The sequence below is a fragment of the Girardinichthys multiradiatus genome, chromosome 21 (assembly GCF_021462225.1).
Source record: "Girardinichthys multiradiatus isolate DD_20200921_A chromosome 21, DD_fGirMul_XY1, whole genome shotgun sequence".
Classification (NCBI taxonomy): Eukaryota; Metazoa; Chordata; class Actinopteri; order Cyprinodontiformes; family Goodeidae; genus Girardinichthys; species Girardinichthys multiradiatus.
The window spans coordinates 17,901,258-17,926,633 of NC_061813.1; the positions used below are offsets into that span (position 1 = coordinate 17,901,258).

The 25,376-nt window shown below is 37.8% G+C and overlaps 1 protein-coding gene across 7 annotated transcripts in view; it reads left to right on the forward strand.

The window, feature by feature from the left end:
* Positions 1–25,376, forward strand: part of ctnnd2a (catenin (cadherin-associated protein), delta 2a) — a 363,719-nt gene that overhangs the window by 297,325 nt on the left and 41,018 nt on the right. For all 7 annotated transcript variants that reach the window (XM_047350531.1, XM_047350532.1, XM_047350528.1 and 4 more), the window contains 2 exons: positions 1,165–1,338; positions 2,832–2,982. In XM_047350531.1, the coding sequence (XP_047206487.1) occupies positions 1,165–1,338; positions 2,832–2,982 (325 nt within the window). The remainder of the gene's footprint in view (positions 1–1,164; positions 1,339–2,831; positions 2,983–25,376) is intronic.

The following is a 25,376-nucleotide window of genomic DNA, read 5'->3' on the forward strand; positions in this document are numbered from 1 at the left end:
AAATAGATAGGCGTGCAACACAGAACAGCGTTTGTTGTCGCAGCAGAGCATGCAACTAACAAGGGTACCTCAGAATAGTGTGAGCAGCATTGTATTACATAAAACTGCAATGGAATAAAGTTGTTCAAGTAGTGTAAGGGGGCAAATGCTTCAAGATTATATGCTTTTGTTCCCCGGAAGTAGCTATGAAAGAACCTGTTACTGCAACTTTTTTAACTGATTATAGTATCAATGTAATTATCTGCTAATCTGCTTCATTGTCTTACCGTTTACCCATACTCACCAAGCAGTCAAGCTTATTCAGCCGCCTGTGCCCGTCAATCTTCCTTATGCTACTCACCTGCGCCACCTGCTATTTAAGTTGCTTCCAGCATCTGTCTGCCTCGTGAATTGTCTGCGTACTGAACTCGAATTGCAAAAGGATTATCAACTTAGAATTTCCACCACCCACCTGTTGTGACGTCATCAGCTTTTAAGACTAGGTTTAAAAACCCCTCTTTTTGATAAAGCTTATAGTTAGTGTGGCTTAGGTTATCCTGAGTTATCTCAGTAGCTATGCTGCTATGGACGTAGGCTGCTGGAGGACATGATGACCACTTTCCCTCTCTCTGTTGCATTTTCCTACTACTCTCCGATTTTGCATTATTTGCTGTCATTTCAACTTTTAACTTTATGTTCACTGTTTGTTTTTTTTGGTCTTCATAGAAGCTGCATCTGGCTTGGCATTCGGTGTAGTTGTGACACCACCAATTCTACTTCTATAGCTAATACACTTGGCTCTGTCTCTTAGTGTTTAACCGTGTCTCTCTCCTAGATGTAGCCGTTGGCTAAGCTCTTACTGCTACTAACTGTATGGTATCTTCCAACCTAGAGACTTGTAAACTGACTCAGAGCTTATCTGCTTAGCTGTGTTTCTCTCCTAGATGAATTCAATAAAGAAGCTACTCTTACTTCTGCCATCAACTTTTTACTTTACTTTAATATAGAAATATATAGCATTTTGAGCTTCCTGTTATTTGCTGACTCATAACTCTCTGTTTTGCAGTAGCCTTAAGATTCTTTCACATAGGACCAAGTTGACCAGTATGAGCACCAAGCAACGTTTCTTGCTAAATATAAACTTCCATGTCCACATGTATTTTGTTTTACTCTCTTCTTTCACAGTGGGATGGTGTGAGTCCCTTTCCAGACACAGCAGAGCCTCCCAAAGGGGTTCAGATGTTGTGGCACCCCACCATTGTCAAGCCATACCTCACTCTGCTTTCTGAATGCTCAAATCCTGACACACTTGAAGGTGCTGCTGGGGCCCTACAGAACCTTGCTGCTGGCAGCTGGAAGGTATCCACAAACCTAAAATATGTTTTCAAATGTTTTATTTTTAGTTTTCACTATACACCATGAAGCCAGTTATATATATATATATATATATATATATATATATATTCTTCTCATTAATGTATTCTAAAAAAATAGAGTTTTTCATTAAATTAATCTGCCCTGAAGGGATCATCAGTGAGAGGTGTGATGAAAATCAGATATAGTATGGTCTTGCTGACCAAAGTGAATGTCTATTATTGGCTTCCAAAAGTCTTATTGTTTCAAAAGGGTCAAATAAACAAGGACAGGGTGGCAGGTTGTTCTTGAATTAAAAGCATTGTTTTCTTTTACTCCCACAGAGCATAAAGAACTCCCACTCAAGGCGAAATATGTTGAAGCAATATTACATTCACTGACTGTAACGACCTGCTGAGTTTTATTAGATCTTAATCATGGGTATTTTGTATGTTATGAACCATAAAATAGTATTACAAAGCAATCCACCAGTTTGTTATTATTACTTACTATTTACAGGCTCCAAACACTAATACATTGGGGACTAAAAAAAGGCTCCACAAGCTGTGAACTAAGGGAGGAGACTACATGACTATAATGAATGACTCAAGTGGCCTTGGTACTGTCAGGGTAGTGCAAAGGCAACTTGTGCCTTTGGGGAAAGATATGAGGGTTAAAGGCAGAGTATAAGAGTACAACTGTAGGTTCACCTTGAATGTTTATATAACTGGATTGTATGTCTGTTTGTAAGCAGACGGGTTGGCTAATAAAAAAAAGAGTAAAATAAAATATTGTCATTGAAAGAGAAACAGGAAAAAATGAAAGGAGTTCATCAAGTCTGTCGAGATGCCTGTGAGGTGTTTGGAACTGATTTTGATTTGATAAGTATTTCCCCTGATAGCAGTGTGGACAAAGAGAGTATAAGAGACTGAAGAGGAGGGCTCTTGAAAAATCAGCAGAAGAAAGGAAAATTGCAGGAGCAGGTGTTCTTCAGGATATCACATTTTCTATTCTGGAGTCACACTGCTTGTATATCCTGAAAGGGTACTTGTGTGTGTATACTTCTTTAATTAAATAAGGTCCCTCTCTCTGTTTTGAGAACAGATTTGCTGTGAGTGTTGGCACAAACTCTTAGCTCTGCACATGTAGGTCTAAGCTAAGACATACGATTGCTGATATCTTAGGATGAATCAGTCCCTGAAATCTCTAAATAAAACGGATTTTCCATTCTTGTCTGTAAGATAAAGAATACTGTGAGCCTGTTTAATTGAAACAGTCAGGAGAAACAAATGATTCAGTATTTTATTATCACAGATCAGCAGTTCACTAATAAGCGAACATTGTTGAAAACATATATTCAAATGAGTCACAATCCATATTTAGATTGTTTCTTTGTTTTTTGTTTTACGTTATTGACAGCTGATAATGGAAACTACAACAGCTGTCTCTAACTGTGATAAAGGTCTTTAACCACCTTCTCGTTGTCTTCTACCCGGAAGTGGTCAGTCTACATTCGGGCTGCGGTCCGTAAGGAGAAAGGCCTTCCCATTCTTGTGGAGCTACTGAGGATAGACAACGACAAAGTGGTTTGTGCAGTCGCCACAGCTCTCCGAAACATGGCCCTGGACATCAGGAACAAGGAGCTTATAGGTGAGTTGTGATAAGGCTTACTCCAGCAAGCAATATTCTTTCACCTCTCATCATTGCATAGATTACTGACATTTCTAATCTCTTTTTAGTAGGGATCTAGTAGAATTTTAAGTAGATTTCTTTGGTTGGTTTTTGTAAAGCTTTGACTCACCAATATCAATTTTAGAAGGTTCTGATTTAAGAGTTATAATGCATGAAGATTTAAGATAAGAATTCAAAATATTGTTTCTAGCCTCCCTGTCATATGCAGTCATTGAATATTTGCATTTGGAGCAGAGGCAACATCGCATCTATGTGTGACAGAGCAGTTGCTTTAAAACAAAAAAGACAAAATGCTTGAGCTGATGACATTTTAACTGGCTTTAGCATCTTGCGTTCACACTTACTGACAATAGCACAATTAGAAGTACAGAAACAATCATTGCTGTGTGTATATTCTACGGAATGTAGATCCTTCCCTTAACTTGAGATTTCCAAAAGGCTTCCAAGCACGTCTGAAGTTTATGTAGTCTTTTTGCAGACTACATTAAAATTAATATTAAATGTATATGGTCTGAACCTATAATGTCTTGGTTTTACTCTTTTTTTTTTATTGCGGTTTATTAATTTTGTATTTATCTATCCAGCATAACAACTTTATATAACTATCAGTTTAACTGAGCCTGTAACATGTTGGTCTCTGAGAGACTGAAATTAATAAAGATCTTGCAGTGCCAGCTGTGAGTTCAGAAAATTATATGGATGTGTGTAATTGAGAAGGAAATGCTGAAGAGAGTGGGAGAGAGTGGTAGCAGATCAAAGGCTTACAATAGTCTTTGAAAAGTACACTGGGTAATGAGTGAGCCCCAGTCAGTCTGGTAGAATAACACATCTAGAGATCATTATAGACATCCTTTTTCTTTGTGGCTGTCCTCTCATTGCTGCTGCTGGGTTTGTTCAGCAATAACAGGTCATTCATGTCAATCGAACACCCAAAACATTTTTATCTCTCTAAACAGACACCTTACACACATGAATAATTTTGTGTATGTGTGTCCACATTTTTTCTCTATCTCTAGTATCTCTGACTATCTCAGCTTCTCGGTGGGCTCAATGGTTTCTATAGCAACTCTGGCACCCACTGTTTCACGCTGCAGGCCTTTGAAACATATCTTGGTTTTGCAGCAAGTTGTTGTTGTTCCTTGTTGCAGAACAGCAAGGAATACCGTCGCCAAAGCTCAACACGCCCTCCTACTAGGGTCTGGCTGACGCACAGCAGCAGATTAAGGGATAATTAGAGCTGCTGCGCAGGCGCTTTACAAGCTGTGAATGATCGTCTTTTTATGATGTTGTTGTACTTTTTCTCCAATCTATTTGCAAACAAATTAGCATGGCAGATTAAAAGAAGGAAACAACGCAGTATACATAACGACTGTTTTTAATGTTTTGTAGCATAATGAAAGTTCAGTAGTTTGACCCTTCAAAGAGTTGACCTAGTGTAACGGAGGCCATTACCTCAACAGAAGAAAGATATTTTAAATTACATTTTTTCTTTCCATTTATTCTTAGTTTGATGATTTTGGTTATTATTTAAAATGTGGACGGGATTGTAAATGTTTGTAAATAGTGTGAGTAATTTTATAAATATTTGTTTGTTATTATGTAATATTATTTTTTACATCATCCAAAGAGTGTACTTTGTTCAGTGCAATAAGTGGAATATTGTTTGAGCCTCTCTGCTCCATTCAGTCATTAATGCTGTAGGATGTAGATGTGGATGGTGTTTTTGATCACGCTGTTGCATAAATAAACTTGGGAGTGCCTTCTGTAAGGTCATCTTGCCTTTTGGGTCCCCAGGTTTGGATGTCTGCTTCCATGGCTGCTCGACATACATAAAAACCAGCCTTTACACACTGCCAGATAATTAAATGTGGAACAAAGCACTGCTTCGGTATGTTATTTAGGTGGTTTTATGAAGTTAGTGCCGACAAAGAGGTTTGCATACTTGTAAACTTTTATAAAGGAAGGTTTATTATTTCGGCAATTTTAGATTTATTTCCAACGACTTGGCACTTTTTAAAAATGCCTAATATTTTAGGTTAAGAATATTTAATAGGATTACAAGCTGTTTTTGTTTGTCTTGCTAAGGTAAAACAAAAGGCAGGTAAATTTGTTTTTAGCATTATTTGTTTTTTAAATTAGCTTTTTTTGATTAACCTTTTGACTAATTAAAGCAGAGTGTTTTGACAAAAAGCCCTAAAATGTTCTCTGTTCATAAATATTAATAGTAAAAAGGTTAATTGAAATTTATTTCTTAACAGCCATTAGCTCTCCTAAGCAAAAACCAAAATATGTAAACACTAATGGATTGGATACAAGCAGATAAAGGAAGAGCAGGAGTCAACTGAATAATCTACAAATTCACAAAGAAATAAATTGTAATTTGTTTAGCATTTTTGATTACACTGCAGCACAACTTACTTAGCTGTGGTGTGCCATCTTCCGCATGTTTTCTGTTGGAGTTTATTTTTACTGTGTAACTTCTACATCTTAAAACAGAGCTAGTAGAGCTGGCACAGGGTGATGCCTTCAGAAATGTGCAAATCATCTTATAATTTACATATATTATAATATAATATAAATATAATTTATAATTTATGAGTTTAGGGTCATATTAATAACGAAAGTAAACAGTTTGCTGTAAATACAGTAATGTGCCATTTTTGCCACATTATAACCATAAGCTTCAATATATTTTATTGTGATGTTATGTGAAAGACATTAAGTAGCACACACTAGTGGGGTTTAAGGTAGAGTAATATGCCTTTAAAAATGTTTTACAAACACAGAAACTGTAATGTTTCTTTTATATTGAGCCACCTTAACTCCGATACCCCTAAATATTGCTGTCTGCCTAAATTGACTGGGAAACAGAAGAAGAGCATTTCCAAGAGGCGCATTACAAATATAAAGGAGTTCCTGATATCAGACTAGATTAGTTAGACACTCCACAGAAATGACCTTTTTATCGGAGAGTGGCAAATAGAAACTCAATTTTGAAAAGAAAGCAACAGGAAGCCGACTCAAAGTTTCCCATAAGCCATGTAGGGGACATATTCAATATGTTAAAACAATTCCCTGGTCAGATAAGAAACAATAAAATGATTGTCCTATGTTCATAAGTCTGGGTGGCTGAAAACTAACACTCAATGTCACCACAAACACAACATTTTCACTGGTGGTGGCAGCATCGTGCTTTGAAGATGCTTGTCTTGCACATGAAAAGGGAAACTGGTCACATTGAAGAAGATAGATTCTACAACAGTATACATTCACATTCAATAAATTAGAATAGGCGTTGCCATGAAGCTCGTTTGTGAGATTAAAAGTACCTTTTGAAAATAACATTCCACCAGGTAATAAAACATATTTTTCAAAAGGCCCTCATTTCTATATTTTTAATTGGTCAGATGTAATATTCTAATCTTGAATGTTGTGTGTTCATTAGAGTAAGTTGAAAATCATCAGAATTACCAGAAATAAAGGCTTAATAACATCAGTCTGTGTTTAGGTAATTTATATAATGTGTTTCACTTAGAGAACTGAGTTATTGAAATAAATGAACTTCTGTTTCTAATTTATTGAATATGACTGTAGTTCACAGTAGCCCAGACTTAAATTCAATTAGAATTATGTGTTAAGACTGGAAAATGGAGACTCATAAATGCTGCAGAATCTGACTGAGCTTTATTTATTTCCCAAAGAAACATTTGCAAACATTTTAGTTTAAAGCTGGTAGAGAAATAGGCAAAATGACAAGGCTAGACATGAACTGCAATTGCACGGAAAGGTGGTTCTGCAAAGTGTTATCTAAGGAAAAATTAATATAGCATACCACACTTTTCTTACCTCCACTTTATTATTTGTAATAAATCTGACCACCTTCTATCGTTTTCCTTCTGCTTCACAGTTATACTCTACTATGGGCTTGTCTGCCTCAAAAAGCCCCAATAAAATACATAAAACTTTGTGGTTGCGATGTAAAAAAGTTCAAAGGGTATAATAAATGTAGATAGAGGTATAGTGTATTGTTGTAAGATTCACCATTTTCTAATCAAATTAATATTATCCAAAACAGTACTTGTTCAGCAGTAGATAGCTTGTGTTCATTAGAAGCAGACTGCCTTACTTCTGTTTGATGAGTGTAGATGCCCGTGTTTAAGTACAGAGTCTTATTTAAACAAGCTCTATTTTTTTATATGTAACGCTTAGTCTGCTGTTAACACTGGCAACAATTGTTATATTATTTTATAGAGATCAGTGAGAGATGGGTACCTTTCACATTTGAACCGATACGGTCCCAAAACTAGGTACCTGGGAATTGATACGTAACGGTACCAGTTTTTGGTACTTTTCTGTGTGTTTACGTGGTAATAAATGTTAATTTGTTTAATAATAAAATCTCAAAAATTTTCAATATTTCTCAATATATAAACTTTAAAGAATATATCAAAACAACATCCAGCTGTAACATTGCAGTTGTTTCAAACATTTCTTCAGCATGAAAACCCTTAACTGACTAAGCAGTGTTTTTTCATAATAATGCACAAATCCAAACCAAGCCATGTTGGTGGCTGCAGACGACAAACCGCTGACGGATGCAGGCATGCTAACAGTGCTGAATGCAGCAGTTGTAGCTTATGAAAATTGGCAAATTAAAAATGTGCACTCTTCAGCCTTGAGAAAAACCTTTTGCTCAACCAGGTGCTTCCTCAGATTAGACGCCAAAGGAACCATACTTTCAAGCGCTTTCTATCAGCCATGCTTTGTTGACTGTACCGGCAGCTATAGACGTGATTACGTTTTTGTGCGTGCATTGCTGTGTTCATGTATGGCATGGAAAAATCGCCCAGTCTTCCACTCCCTCAGTGTCACAATGATGCGTTTAGCTACCGAAACATAGTACCGTTTGATTTTACATGAATCGTTACTTGGTAGTACCAATGGAATTCAGTTGGTACCTATAAAAGTACCGAATTTGGTACCCAGCGCTGTCAGTAAGACAGCTGAAGCTTTTCTGTACGACTATTTTAGTTCATGCGCACAGCGTCACTCTGAGGACCACTCTTTGTCCAAACAGGAGGCTCATGATCATCCAAAGTGCAGTTATTATGTCAGAGATTCTTTAATACACAGTTTTACTAACTCAACTGTCAACACAATGGCACGAATATTAAACAACTCATTATAAGAGACAAATGGATATAAATATGCAGTTCTGTTTGCTACAACAAACAAACCTAGAACTTTCTGATCAGGGACCGTCTGTGGCATAAACACTATATTGCCAAAAGTATTTGTCTGTCTACTTTTACATGTGCATGAATTTTGATGAGATCATTTTCTTAATCTGAGGTCCAATTTGTTGATGGACATACAGTTGCCACCAAAAACAACTTTAACTTTTATGTAAACATCTTCCAAAAGGTCTAGGAGTGTGTTTATAGCTACATAAGAAAACCAGAATTGCAGCCTTTGCTCTAATTAATCTCAAAGGTGTTCAAGAGGTTGAGGTCAGGACTCTGTGCAGGCCAGTCAAAGTTCTCCACACCAAACTTTATACACCTGCAGCCATGGAAGCCATGGATTGTAACACCAGAATGCATTGATTTGGTGCTGTGACCCAATACTGTTGGCAATACAGTGTATGTAATCAACTATAATTTATTTGTTCCACATACAGTGGCTTGTAAAAGTATTCATACCCCTTGAACTGTTCCACATATTGTCACCTTACAACCACAAACATAATTAAAGCTGGAAGCACCATTGAAGGCTCTCGCACCTCAGCGCAACTCGGCCTGTGCAGCAGCCGCGGGAGCCTGGCATCGTCGGCTGCACACGACGAATTTGGCAGCTGTTCAATTCCAAATATCGCCACTAAGGGGGACTGTGAGTGACATGTCAAATGATCTTCGGTCACGCAGAGTTCTGGTCTGGCGAGAAGCATTCAAAATTTGGAGTAAATTGGACCTTCCAGATGGAAGCTGTACTAATTTGTTTATTAGTGGGCGGGGCTAAAGTGATGTCATCTATTGACTGTGTCAACATGTCCATCATTAACTCATGATCATGTATACTACATTTAAAGTCGATCTGATGATGTATGAGGGAGATATAGCCCTGGAGGTGTCCTAGGGGGCGCTGTTGATCCAAATTCCAATGTAATCCAATACAGGTGTTGGGGGGTTGTCAAAGATCAACCATATTGAGTTTGGAATAAATCAGACCATGCATGTGTAATTTAGAGCCAAACGTATGGCTGTGGCGTGACATCAGAATTCGCCACAGCCACACCCTCCAGCTAAAGCAGTCAGTACTAGAGACTGTCTTAGACCATCATGTTACCTGTTACTTGGGACAGTTTCACATTGATTAGGTGAAGAACATCAAAAATTGACTCTCTAAAGGAAAACATGACACTTCCTGCTCTCAGGGGGCGGGTCTTCGATGATTTAATTCAATTCAGTTTATTTATATAGCGCCAATTCACAACTCATGTCGTCTCAAGGCACTTCACAAAAGTCAGGTACATAAAGGGGTTGGACAATAAAACTGAAACAACTGTCATTTTAGTGTGGGAGGTTTCATGGCTAAATTGGACCAGCCTGGTAGCCAGTCTTCATTGATTGCACTTTGCACCAGTAAGAGCAGAGTGTGAACGTTCAATTAGCAGGGTAAGAGCACAGTTTTGCTCAAAATATTGAAATGCACACAACATTATGGGTGACATACCAGAGTTCAGAAGAAGACAAATTGTTGGTGCACGTCTTGCTGGCGCATCTGTGACCAAGACAGCAAGTCTTTGTGATGTATCAAGAGCCACGGTATCCAGGGTAATGTCAGCATACCACCAAGAAGGATGCACCACATCCAACAGGATTAACTGTGGACGCAAGAGGAAGCTGTCTGAAAGGGATGTTCGGGTGCTAACCCGGATTGTATCCAAAAAACATAAAACTACGGCTGCCCAAATCACGGCAGAATTAAATGTGCACCTCAACTCTCCTGTTTCCACCAGAACTGTCCGTCGGCAGAATTAAATGTGCACCTCAACTCTCCTGTTTCCACCAGAACTGTCCGTCGGGAGCTCCACAGGTTCAATATACACGGCCGGGCTGCTATAGCCAAACCTTTGGTCACTCATGCAAATGCCAAACGTCGGTTTCAATGGTGCAAGGAGCGCAAATCTTGGGCTGTGGACAATGTGAAACATGTATTGTTCTCTGATGAGTCCACCTTTACTGTTTTCTCCACATCCGGGAGAGTTACGGTGTGGAGAAGCCCCAAAGAAGCGTACCACCCAGACTGATGCATGCCCAGAGTGAAGCATGGGGGTGGATCAGTGATGGTTTGGGCTGCCATATCAAGGCATTCCCTTGGCCCAATACTTGTGCTAGATGGGCGCGTTACTGCCAAGGACTATCAAACCATTCTTGAGGACCATGTGCATCCAATGGTTCAAACATTGTATCCTGAAGGCGGTGCCGTGTATCAGGATGACAATGCACCAATACACACAGCAAGACTGGTGAAAGATTGGTTTGATGAACATGAAAGTGAAGTTGAACATCTCCCATGGCCTGCACAGTCACCAGATCTAAATATTATTGAGCCACTTTGGGGTGTTTTGGAGGAGCAAGTCAGGAAACGTTTTCCTCCACCAGTATCACGTAGTGACCTGGCCACTATCCTGCAAGAAGAATGGCTTAAAATCCCTCTGACCACTGTGCAGGACTTGTATATGTCATTCCCAAGACGAATTGACGCTGTATTGGCCGCAAAAGGAGGCCCTACACCATACTAATGAATTATTGTGGTCTAAAACCAGGTGTTTCAGTTTCATTGTCCAACCCCTGTAAGATATACTACTATTACTGCTGTTAACAGAATGGAAAAATAAGGTTACTAATTTTCAGTAATGTCGTACTTTCTTTTACACTTGAGCAATATTATTATTATTATTATTTTTTTTTTTGTTGCTGGGAAAATAATAGAAACACAAATAAAAATGATATTTTGTTAATGTTAAATTTGTCTCATCCAATTTATAATGTGAGGTTTTCAAATAACCACCAATGGGAGAATCGGTACTCAGTGACACGTGGATAAAAACATAGTTTCCAAAGTGTGGAGAAAAAATATTTTACAAGAAAAGAGAGGCCGATCACTATGGTTTGAGCCTGAGCTGATAAATATGGACAAGAAGTAGAGACTAAGCTTTGAGGAAAGACAAGTCCATATTTTCATGTTTTTTCTTCTTCATATCTTGCCTCTTCTGTTTAACTCCAATCAGCAGAGATTTCACAGATTCAGTCGGATGATATTTGTAGGACCAAAGTTGCAACTAATTACAATACAATCCCACATGACAAATCTCCTCAACCATCACCTCATTCTGAAAACAGAATCTGAACCTTTTTTTCCTAAAACTGCTGCAAGAGTGTGTCCTAACCCGTTAGTGCCGGTGAGTTTGGCATCATCACTGTGGGTGAACGGTAGTCTGCATGAGAGCTCATCAGGGGTAGAGGAGGATCATCTTTCACACACTACAACCTTTGTGTCAAATCCTCTAGAAAGCTCTCTATGATTGGATAGCAGGGAGACAAGCAGGAGGAAAAGAGCAAGAAGTGGCACGAGAGGGATAAAAGGGAAAAACTTGAGTAAGGCCAAGTAAGCCTAAGAATATAGAGCGATGGAAGAGGAAAGAGATGAGAGAGCAGTGACAGCTAAGACTTAACTGCAAATGTATGCTTACACTGAAATCCCTCAGTAATGTGATTTTGTGCTATTTTGCTGTCTCTGCGACTCATTCTTTTCATCTCTGTGTTTTGGCTCTCTCCTGATTTAACCTCCTTTATGCTTTTGAGATGCATATTATCGTCTATGGTCGTGTAGAGATACGTGCATTTCATTCATCACTGTACTGTCTGTCAGGGCAATTCTTACAGTTTACTTAAAAATGGTAATTTGACACACATGAATTTGGAACAGCACTTGAATGCCAGAAATAGAGAGAGAGCTCCCATTCACATAAAATAAATTTGTTTCATGAAAATGAAGGGGCCTTGTTTTACTTGGGTAGATATGCTGCCAAATCCAAACCAGAATTCCTGGTAATTATAAAAGTGATCAACACAGAAACATTTGTGTTTAGAATGTTTAATAAGTTAAATTTACTTTTTCATTTGACCAACATGATTCTTCTCACTGTAAATAATAGTAACATTTTGAAATGGCCCAACCAGAGTCCAGATTAATCTAATAGGAAATCTGTGGAGGCAGCAACAGATTAGGGGAACTGCTGTGGAAACCTTAAATAAATAAAAAAAGCAGTGCCATGTGAACTAAGTGAACAAAACACAGAGGAAAACGCTTAGTTTGTCATTTCTTGGCAACACAGAAAGTGCTGCAAGTTTGACTCTATAATAATGAGCCTGTATGCACCCATGTCTTTAGTCACAAATAGCTGTGTGGTGCATTATGAGATAGTAGTGTGATTGGCATAAGTGCTAGATTTTTTCATTCATTAGAGGCAAGATGGTGACACATGGTTGGTTGGGCTCCGTGTTTGCTTCCCACAATTTTAACTTTATAGCCTTTAAAGCCTTTTCAACCAGTATAATTCTAACTAAGGAGTCATCTGACGGATCTATGCAGCAACAATGCAAAGATACAAGCTAACAATGGATTTCCGGTGATCTATTCACCGCACGTGGTAGGCTTGCCCCAAATAGACAAGGAAAGCGGCCTCATTTCCTCAAAATATTTCTGGCTTGATTGTTTCTTCTGTTTGTTGTGGGATTTCTGCTACGTCGCCTTTTTCAAACTGAACAAAGACAGGACTCTCAAAGTGAAATCACCGTTCATTTGAACTATTTCGGACATGGTCATTTTGCAGTATATTATGCTATCTACAGACTAACTTCGAGGCGATCTACAACGCTTAAGAAATCAAGCCACTCAAAGGAGATATTGACATCAGTACATATGGCCCTCCTGCTCTTGTTAACGGGTGATGTACAGCTTAATCTGCTGATGCCGGTATTGAAGGGCTACTCACCAACGAGCCGGGGCTAGTTGCTGGAGACCGGGGCTCCGGTGGTGTTGGCGGTGATGCGTTGGAGAGCGTGTTTTACATCCAGGAACATGTTGGACAGCAGTTTCATCAGACTGTTTTGTGTGGCGAGCGCGGCATGACTACTGGGAGAGCTGCGGCTTGCTACCTTGCTATGGCGTCTGATGTATCAAATCAGAAGATCGATGGTGCCAGTACACTGTCAACAAACGTTTGTACTGACCATTTTCATCTTGGAGATCTTGGGATCACCCCCCCTGTTACATTGAATACTAGTATTGGGATTATCAACAACGAACTGTTACAAAGAAGTGAAAGTGAGAACTTGATGACCAATTTCAAAAAATCCAAGAGACATAGACCGGACCGACATAAGTTGAAGACATTACAAACTGAGGCAATAAACAAACAAAAGCATTATCTATTTTTTCAAACTGTTAACCATGCTAGAGTGGTTTGGGACCCTGTACTTAAACCTAAAGGTATCTTTGGAGGGCATTTAAATATAAGAAGTCTCATACCCAAATGCGAGCAAATAAGAACATTGCTAACTGGATCTAATTTGGATTTTTTAAGTGAAACCTTTTTCTAAGTAAAACCTGGCTAACTGATAACATTCCTACTAATATGATTGATGTACCAGGATATACAGGTCCTTCTCAAAATATTAGCATATTGTGATAAAGTTCATTATTTTCCATAATGTCTTGATGAAAATTTAACATTCATATATTTTAGATTCATTGCACACTAACTGAAATATTTCAGGTCTTTTATTGTCTTAATACGGATGATTGTGGCATACAGCTCATGAAAACCCAAAATTCCTATCTCACAAAATTAGCATATCATTAAAAGGGTCTCTAAACGAGCTATGAACCTAATCATCTGAATCAACGAGTTAACTCTAAACACCTGCAAAAGATTCCTGAGGCCTTTAAAACTCCCAGCCTGGTTCATCACTCAAAACCCCAATCATGGGTAAGACTGCCGACCTGACTGCTGTCCAGAAGGCCACTATTGACACCCTCAAGCAAGAGGGTAAGACACAGAAAGAAATTTCTGAACGAATAGGCTGTTCCCAGAGTGCTGTATCAAGGCACCTCAGTGGGAAGTCTGTGGGAAGGAAAAAGTGTGGCAGAAAACGCTGCACAACGAGAAGAGGTGACCGGACCCTGAGGAAGATTGTGGAGAAGGGCCGATTCCAGACCTTGGGGGACCTGCGGAAGCAGTGGACTGAGTCTGGAGTAGAAACATCCAGAGCCACCGTGCACAGGCGTGTGCAGGAAATGGGCTACAAGTGCCGCATTCCCCAGGTCAAGCCACTTTTGAACCAGAAACAGCGGCAGAAGCGCCTGACCTGGGCTACAGAGAAGCAGCACTAGACTGTTGCTCAGTGGTCCAAAGTACTTTTTTCGGATGAAAGCAAATTCTGCATGTCATTTGGAAATCAAGGTGCCAGAGTCTGGAGGAAGACTGGGGAGAAGGAAATGCCAAAATGCCAGAAGTCCAGTGTCAAGTACCCACAGTCAGTGATGGTCTGGGATGCCGTGTCAGCTGCTGGTGTTGGTCCACTGTGTTTTATCAAGGGCAGGGTCAATGCAGCTAGCTATCAGGAGATTTTGGAGCACTTCATGCTTCCATCTGCTGAAAAGCTTTATGGAGATGAAGATTTCATTTTTCAGCACGACCTGGCACCTGCTCACAGTGCCAAAACCACTGGTAAATGGTTTACCGACCACGGTATCACTGTGCTCAATTGGCCTGCCAACTCTCCTGACCTGAACCCCATAGAGAATCTGTGGGATATTGTGAAGAGAACGTTGAGAAACTCAAGACCCAACACTCTGGATGAGCTAAAGGCCGCTATCGAAGCATCCTGGGCCTCCATAAGACCTCAGCAGTGCCACAGGCTGATTGCCTCCATGCCACGCCGCATTGAAGCAGTCATTTCTGCAAAAGGATTCCCGACCAAGTATTGAGTGCATAACTGTACATGATTATTTGAAGGTTGACGTTTTTTGTATTAAAAACACTTTTCTTTTATTGGTCGGATGAAATATGCTAATTTTGTGAGATAGGAATTTTGTGTTTTCATGAGCTGTGTGCCAAAATCATCCGTATTAAGACAATAAAAGACCTGCAATATTTCAGTTAGTGTGCAATGAATCTAAAATATATGAATGTTAAATTTTCATCATGACATTATGGAAAATAATGAACTTTATCACAATATGCTAATATTTTGAGAAGGGCCTGTACATGTTTCAGAAAGGATAGAGTTGTAGGCTGAGGAGGGGGAGTATTAATTTATGTAAAAGACTTAACATCAATGAGATATTAATAGATGAGCATATATTAATAGAATGTGTATGTATAAATGTTTGTCTTTCACCTCGTATGAATTTTAATATTGTGGTAGTCTACAATCCTCCATCATGTTGCAGCTCAAGTTTTTATAATAACTTAAAAGAATTGTTAACAGGATTTAAACACAACAGTGAAGTAATCATTTTGGGAGATTTTAACATAAACTGGATGGACGATAAATTGAAAAAAACACTTAAAGAACTGACAGCAAAATTAGATTTTCATCAATTAATCAATGGTCCCTCTCGTATCACCAAAAACAGTCAAACATTAATAGATTAAATTTTTTCAAATAAACCTGGTCGAATCATAAATGCCTATAACTTAGTGTGCGGCTTATCCGACCACAATATCACTCTTACCCCGAAATCATTTTGTCAGTCGTTATAATACACAGAAACAGATTGTAATACAATTCCAAGAAAGGACGTACCCAAATTTGAGGCCGAATTAGCAAGGGTTAATTGGGATGACGTCTCAAACCAGAATCAGATAAATGATTGCTGTAATACATATATTCTCAAAGTTTGCAATACTATGAATACATTTCTTAAAACTCAAATGAAGGGACGAAGAAAAATACAGCTACCTTGGGTATTGGATGACATTCGGAAGTTAATGAAAAAGAGAGACTATGCCCTAAAATCTTTTCTTAAAAACAAAAGGACCACAGATTAGCTGCTTTTTAAAAGTTTGAGGAAAAGAGTAGTTAAAGAAATGTTCAAATCTAAAGCTAAATATTGCATAAATGTTTTGTTAGAAGCAAGAGGGAATGGTAAGATGATCTGGAAACAATTAAACAGTTTACTAAATCCCAATGCATGCACTAAACACAAATATGAACTTGCGGTAGCAGGAAAAATCATAACTGATCCTGCTCAGCTACCAACAATGTTTAATGATTTTTTCCTCTCTTCAGTTAAAGACTTGGCATCAAAGTACTTACCAGCTCCAATGGATATACATGGTACAAAACAGACGAAAAAGTGTTACGATTTGTTTGAGATAAAGGAAATTCATTATTCTGACGTTCAAAAAGCTATCAATAGCTTAAGCAATTCTTACGCAAAGGATATGTATAATTGAGACGCTATGTTTTAAAAAAAAATACAGTAATATTCTAGTAGAACCTTTAACTCACATACTTAATATTTCCATCTGAACAGGGCAATTCCCCAATGCATGGAAAAAAGCTTTGGTGAAACCGATTTTTAAATCAAGAAGTCCCCAGGAAATCAGCAACTGCAGGCCAATACATCTCGTTCCGGTCATGTCAAAAGTGCTGGAGAAAATTATTCTACAACAACTATTATTTTATTTAGAAAGTAACAATCTTTTGCATCCTCTTCAGTTTGGCTTCAGACATAATCATTCAACAGAGACGGCTATAAGTCTGCTGCTTGAAAAGGTTAAACAATTACTTGACAGGGGACAAATTACTGGTGCAGTTTTCCTTGACCTGAAAAAGGCTTTTGATACGGTGAATCATAATTTACTGATCTCAAGGCGTTCATTATTTAATTTCTCAGAATGCTCATTGTCTTGGTTTCAATCATATTTGAAAGATCGTGTACAATGTGTTGTCATTAATAATAGTAAATCTGTCTTTTGTAATATAGTAACAGGGATTCCACAAGGAACTATTTTAGGACCGGTCCTTTTTAGTCTGTATGTTAACAGTCTTCCTGAAATTTGTCCTGAAGTTAACCTACAAATGTATGCTGATGACACCATTGTTTACACATCGGACAAGAGCAGTATTGTAGTTAGTGAAAAACTTCAGGACAGCCTGCGGAGATTATCATCATGGCTAAATGACTCTTGTTTAACTTTCAATACAAAGAAAACAAAGTGTATTTGCTTTTCAATCAAGAAAACATCATTACAGTCCTTGAATATCCAGATCAATGGGGATCCTATCGAGCAAGTATCACAAGAAAAATATTTAGGAATAATTCTGGATGCTCAGTTAAATTTTAGGAGCCATGTTGATAAAATCAGCAAAACTGTTAGATCAAATATAAACTGTTATAAAATTGTTAGAAATTGTTTAACACTTCACTGTGCAGAGATGTTTTTGAACTCAATGATTCTCTCACATTTTTTATATGGAGCTACTGTCTAGTCTCAGATTGGTCAAACTATAGTCAAACCATTAGCAAGTCTCTATAATTGGGCTTTAAATGTTTTATATCAAAAGCCAATCAGATTCCATCACTGTCACATTTTGGCCAAATTCTGCATTTTAGACTTTACTAATTTTATAAATTATAATCTTTTAAAATTGATTTTTAAGCGTTTACATGGATATGCACCTACACCATTAAGCGATTGCATACAGAGACTGCAGGGTAATAGCAGATCTACCAGAGCGGCTTCAGATGGAAATTGTAAGGTCCCCTTTCGAAGAACCACTTTCACTCAAAGTGCTCTGTCTGTGAGAGGAACTGCAGTTTGGAACTCACTTCCTGTTGATTTAAAGTCTGTAACCAGTTTCAGTACGTTCAAAAAACAAACAAAACTCTGGTTATGTCAAAAACAGAATTGTACCCATTTTTGATGTTTTATGTTTCACTGTTTGTTTGTTTGTTTGTAGATGTTGTCAACATTATGTTGTGCCATTTTAAATAATTATTACTTCAATCTTTAGAGGTACTTTTCAAAAAGCCCATCTAGGGACAAGTGCTGCGAATTAGCTGTTGCTATTGCACTATGACGCACTATGTTTTGTTCAGTTGGTCTATGTCAGTGTGTGTCTGTCCCTATCAAATAAACTTAAATAAATTAATAACAGCTACTGGCTGGCCATTAATAATAGATATAGGAAATTATCTCCTGGGGAGGATGTGGTTGTATCTTGTACATTTAGCCTAAAAATGATTTGCTCCTATAATGTCAGTGCAAGTGACTGTGTATTATGTGATTTATAAAATAAAGATTTGGATTTTTTTTATTTTAACCTTAAAGCCAATTAATTCCTCTTCATAACAGAACATTTGTTTGGTTATTTATAACTTCTCAAACCTTTTGGCAATGTTAACCAGAGATGCACAAAATATATGTTTGCAATCACCACCTCAATATCTCTGTACTTAATATAACAATGGCAAGGGATTGCTTGGATTTGGTGGGCTATTATAGTTTGTATGCTATGCATTTAAACTCTCCCAACAATATATTTTACCAGTTGGATGAACTTTCACTGTTTTTATGATCACATTTGATCTCAATCTTAGTAACGCTGATGTCAGAGCTCAGAGAAAATAGTGGCAACACCAAAACTATTGAAAAGAGAGAGAGCTGTCAGATAACTGTGAGTTAACCACAGTTATTACATCGTAATATTCAACAATAGAATGGCAATGTAATATTTTCCTAATATTCAGCGCTATTAACAACCATACTGATGATAATCATGTATACACATAAAATGCTGAGCCTTGAAATTATGTTTGTACAAAAATATCTTATTAATCAATACCAGTTTTCTTCGGACTACTGGGGAAGGGGTAAATAAAATGGCTATTTTAAGTATATCTGTTTTAAACCACTGGCACTCATAGGACTGGACACCCACAACACATAAAACCGAGATTTCCCTGGCTTGTATTGCTAATTGCAATTGCTAATTGCGTTTAGCATCACAACAATCAGTAAATCCCAATGGATTTCCAAGTTGCAACATGCTGTATTTGGGTTTTACATCATTCTGAGATCTGAGCTCAGGCTTCTGAGACAAATCAAACACAGGCATTGATGTTCAACAGGCAGCAGTTGGGCTAAACTCTGGATATCTTGCCAGTAAAAAATAGGAATTTCTTTATTTCCATTTTCTGATTTTCACCTTTATTGCTTTTTTTCTCATCACTTTACACGTTTCACTGGTTTTAATCTCAATTTCTATTGCACTCCATTTTACCTTCTCCATCCACAATTGTTGTCTTCCACTTTTTTACCTCTCCTCCTCCTCCTCTTTTTGTGTGTCTCCTTCTCCCACATATCCCTCTCTGTCTCCTTCCCAGACATGAGCTCATAAGACCTCAGTCTCTTGTTCTTTGTGTCGCGTTGATGACATCAGTCCTAAGAAGTGTTACTGTGGAAACCGAAGTAGTGCAGCACAGGGATGTCGCTAATTGTATGGCTGTGTGTGTACGTCAGAGTGTGTGTTTGATGGATGTCAGGTGTTGCAAACGATGTTGAAGGTTTAGAAGACTGAATTGTTTCAATTTGTTTATTAGTGTACTCTCACGCATGCTCTCACAAAATGTGGCAAAGTCAGCTATATGAGAAACTAAATTGCCAGCCAAGGCAACATTTTTTTGCTGTCCTCACACATGCCAGATTCTACATATTTTTTCTTTGATGCTGTCAACAGACTGCATAGTCCTAGACATAAACAACTTTGTAAGGCGAGCAAGCTGAAAGACAGTGTGGTTGGGTCCATTGACTCACACAGTGTTGACACACACTTCTCCGTCTCTTCTGCAGCAGTACTTTATGAAATTTCTCTGTCGCCTGTGGGATGAATATCTCATGTGTGAGGGTCTGGCACGTCTTTTATCAGCATACTTTGTTCTCTCTGGCATTCCTCGTTCTGTGTGCTTTTGAACCCAACAGGGAGGACGACAGCAGAAGAAAAATGGAGAACAGTAAACACACAGTGATAGGGACAGAAAGTGCTGTCGTGTGATTATGAGATTTTTGCCACAGCTTTTATTTCATCAGTCTAACTCAGGTTGAGGTAGTCTTAAGAGGCACTCAGAAATGTCAAGCTAAATGTTTTCAAATAATGTCTTCATAGCCCAGAGCTGGTGATTTTCTTCATGAAACAGTTCATTAAGAAGGCTATTGATTGTTACTTTGAAACTTTACTTTACAAAATGTGTTGTAACCACAATAAAGTGGAATTATTTATTCTATCCCTGCATATATATATGTATATGTTTGTGTGTGTGTGTGTGTGTATATATATATATATATATATATATATATAAAAAATTTTTCCATTTAATGAAGCTACAGTCTTCACACTTTTGCAAATTATCCCCGCCATTCTACCCCCTGCTCTCTCTCTTCTCCAGCAGTTCATGCTGTAAACCCATCTACAGGCAGGGGTATAACTGCTGTGAAATGCACCAAACACAGGAAGGCAGAATATTTTCTAACTGGGAAAATAATTCTCCTCAATTTCAATCCGTTTTACAGTTGCTTGAATTTTATACGGCTATTCTTTATTCAACTCGTTTTCATTTATAAAGCTAAAGGAATAGACTTCATGTTGCAATCAGAATAAGGGTTAAGCATGCTGTACTGTGTGTATTTCTATTTATGGTATGTGTGTCCATTAAATAAAAGACTTGAATTCTGTACTTTTAATGTTTTAGAGTATTACAAGAGGAAGTGATTATCTTTGGCTCCTCATTTGATTGTTTTGAGGGTTCATGTGTGAATATAACTTTGAATACTTGTTTTTATGTATGACTGACATATGTAGGATGTCACTTTTCATGTTTTCAATAAAGGAACTGTATGGTGTTGCTTTGAATATGGCACCACCTGTCAGGACTATAATGTATTGCAGCTTAGGTCACACATGGAGAGATGTATTCTTGTCATGCAGAGGTACTGAAACAGCTATTAATAGAACAAATGACAGCAAATTGTTTGGGTTGTTGTGCTGTCAAATAAACAGCTGACAACATATACAAATAAATGCCTGTATTGCCTGTTTTAATTCATTTTTCAATTTAATAGCCAGACTTAAAATGAATGTAATATCTTAGCATATGATCATCTTTAGGTGTTCAAATGAAAGCACCTGTATTCCGTCAAAATGCTCCCCTGCTTGATGTTAAGGTTTATTTGTTATTCAGGTTTTTAGATTTAACTGTTAAGTCTTATGAGCTTTAATTGAATTCAGAAAATGCTCAAGCAATCCTGAAAGCCGAAAGCTTCTGATCCCATTAAGCACATAGGCAATCAGACACCACAAACAATCAGGCTGTTTCATCTTTCCCCATATCTCCCTGAGACAATTACCTCCAATTTTACTTCAATAACACTCTCCCTTCTCCATCAGTAAACAATCAAATCACTCTATTGTAGAGGGTAATTGGATCCTTTTAAATCAAATCAGCCGTTATGGTCATGATGAACCATGGCCTGTGCCGCTGTAGTTGGGAATCCAGCGCAGGAATACATTACTGTCTCTTCCCCTCAGGTAAAGATAGCTATATTGGAAGAGCTGTGTAAAACAGGTTTATTAGGCTGTGCAGTGATCAGTGCAAAGCTTGTTTCTGTCCTTGAGGACGTGTTCCACTTGTAGCGCACATTCCAGTAACAAAGACAGTAGATGTAATGGGAAGGGGCATGTACAGGTTTTGCTTTGTGTGATACAGCTCTAAAACACACTAATTTATCAAATATTATTAAAACATTTATCACCCTTTGGTTTCTATACACTGTATTTTCTGTATTTGCAGAGATAACTATACTACAAAGGTTTTTTTGGATTTGCAATCAGCTGATCATCTTGTTACAACCACAAACTTCAGTGTATTTTATTCCGATTTTATGAGATATACCAACAAAAACAATGGAATAGTAGTCTGTGTAAGAAAAGAGAAACCTCTGAGGTACATGCCCAAACAAAATACAAATCTGGAAGTTGTATGCATTTGTGTTTAATTCCCCTGCGTCAATGCTTTCTAGAACTACTTTTGCTACAATTACAGTTGGTATTACAGGTAGGCTATGTGTACCATTTTTTACAAATGGACACAACATTTTTTTAAGATGAACAGAGAGCATTTTTGAAAATCAGTTTACCAGCAATGCCACACATTTTTCAATTGAATTTGGGTCGTTACTGATTTTCTTAAGCATAAATATTATTTGATCTAAACTGTTCCATTGTAGCTCTGAATGCATGTTTAGGCTAGCTGTCCTACAAGAAAGTGAACATTTGCCACCAGGCTTAAGGTCTTGTTCAGCACTTAACAGGTTTTCATCCAAGATTTCCATGTGTTGAGCTCCCTCCCTTTCCCTGCTGAAGAAAAGCAACCCCACAGCATGTACCCTCTACCACCATGTTTCCACATTAGGATAGTGTGTGTAGGCTTTTCGATGCAGCATTAGTGCTTCACCACACAAATTAAATCCACATGTAGATCAAAACGTTTATTTTGATGTCACCTAACCAGAGCACCTTTCACATGTGTGGTGTGTCCACTACATGACTTGTGGAAGAATACAAACAATTTATATGGCTTTCTTTCAACGAGGCTGTTCTACCTGCCACCCTTGAAGAGTGTATGACAGATAGGATTGAACCGTCCCGTGAGATTTTCAAAGCTTGAGATCTTGTTTTATAACCAAACTCTTTAAACCTCAGCACATATTTATCCCTGACTTGTCTGGTTTGTTCCCTTGCTTTCATGGTGGGATTTGTTTGTAAATGTTCTCTAGTCAATGGTTTCTAAGCCCTGGTCCTCAGGCAATGCAATCATTTGAATCAGGTGTGCTTTTAAAACATTTAACACATGAAGGACTGTGGGCCCTGAGGACCAGGATTGAGAAACACTGGTTTAACAAACTTCTGAGTCCTTCGCAGAAGAGTTGTATTTATACTGGATATAAATAACACATAGGCTATTGATTATTAAGAGACTGCTAAAGACAGAAGTTTGCACTGGGTTGTATTAAGGTGAATCAGAGTGAAGGGACCAGGAAGACAAATGCATTCCATAGTATTAAGGTTTTTATTAGTGAAACATTTTGAAAACAGCATTATTTTTCCAATCATGTGATTCTTTGCTTCTGTCTGTCACACAATATCCCATTAAAATACACTGAAGTTTGATATTAATAAACCTATTAGTCTCTGGAATTGTACAGTCTACATGTAGGCAAGTATCAATATTTTATTTGGCTAAAATGATCTCTGCTTTGCTTTACCTTTATTTTTGCTTATCTTTGCTCTACTTCTGGGGAATTGTCAGCTTAGAAAACGAGATAACTGAAACAACCTAAACATGACCCAAAAGTCATACTTAACAACTTGTAAAAGACAAATATTTTAGTCGTAGTTAGGACAACTTGGGACTGATGTCATATTAGGACACCTGTATGTTATTTTTTCTAACATACAGTATTTGAACATATGGATATGTAATATAAATTAAAAAACATTCCTAAACATTTCAAGGATAATAAATAAACAATACAAATTGAATAAAGTACCTTTTGAATTTTCTGTTAAATATTATAGAAAATGTGATTTCTGGTGAGGAATAAATTAGGACAACCCCTCATTTATTCCTAATGGCTGAAGTCACTTACAGGCATATCAGATCAGGTGCACATGATAAAACCATATGAGTCCAGACGAGTCTAAATCCTAAATATTTGCATACCAGAATAGATGTCTGACAAAGAACCAAATATGGCTTCCCAGGGAAATAACCTTATACCAACTGAGAAGCATGGAGCTGGAAGTCTCCTGTTTTAGGGAATTAAAGCTAAAGCTGAACATGACAATGCAACAAGACAACAACCCAAAACATACCAGTAAATCCACCAAGAAATGGCTGAAAATTAGGAAACGGAAATCCTGGGCCGAGTCAAGGCCCAGAACTTGATATCATTGAAATGCTGTGGAGTGAGTTGAAACAAGCTGTACCTGCAAAAAACCCCTAAAAAATATTACAGCTCAAAGTGAGAATTGAGGCACACTTTCCACCAAATGTATGCAAGAGACTGGTCAGTCGCTACAAGTCGAGTCTCACTAAAGTTATTTTAGCTAAAGGGGGTAACACTAACTCTTAAGGTATTTGAACTTTTCCTCAGTGCCAATGCACATTTTATTATCTGTTGTTGATTGAGCTAAATTTAGGTTATTTTTAACGTTGATGTGAATCAACAGCATAAGCAACATTTTTATTAAAACCATTTGGAAATTCTCAGGATCTTTCTATCTGATTCTTCAGCTATTAAGACATTTCATCTTTCTATTCGTCTTAGCTTATGGCTAATGGCACTCGTTAAATCCTTCCCTTCATTCCAGAGACTTCCATTCATCTTCTGTCCTCACTCATGGGTTACCAATGCTGAAAATTCCTTGCTACCCTTCCTTATTATTCACTCCTTTCTATGCCTGGGCCCCATGGAAATATTTTATGATGTTCTCATGACTGAAAACATATACATGAAGGTAGCTGTGCACCCACACACTTGTGCTTGTGTATTCATTGAGTGGCAACTTATCAGCACGTAGTGTTGATAAGCAGAAAATATTCATAGCTCTAATAATTTCTCAAGCTTCCTCTGTATATCAGGTATTGCTGTTATTACCTGCAGTCAGTCATTTGATAAATTAGTCATTCCATCAGTAAGTCAGACATCCTTAGAGAAAATGATCTGTCAGTCCATCAGTAAATTAGCAAGTCAGTAAATCATTCACGCCCTTAATCAGTAAATAATTTAGTCCTTCACTCAGAAATTTCTCAGATCTTCAAATAAGTTAAGTAAATTACCCAGTCTTCAGTTAGTAAATCAGCCAGGAAATTATTCACTTGACTCAAGTCAGTCACATAATGAGTCATTCTCCAAGGATTCAGCTTAGCTTTGTATTCAAAGCCAAAAGACAATAGCTGCTTAACCTCTGCTGAGCCTGCCAACCTCTGATAACACTCGGCCAATTAACTCACAACTTTATCCTTACAGATGGACTTTTTGAGAGTGTACATGAGTGTGCATTTGATTCCCGTGCATGTTTGAAGCATCAGTATATGCCACTGTGATTTCTAACACGTTTGGCAAAAATACTAATGGAAAAGTATAGACTTCACACAGTTAGCATGTCTGACCTCCAAACCTTAAGGGATGCAGTTATATCACAATGATCAAT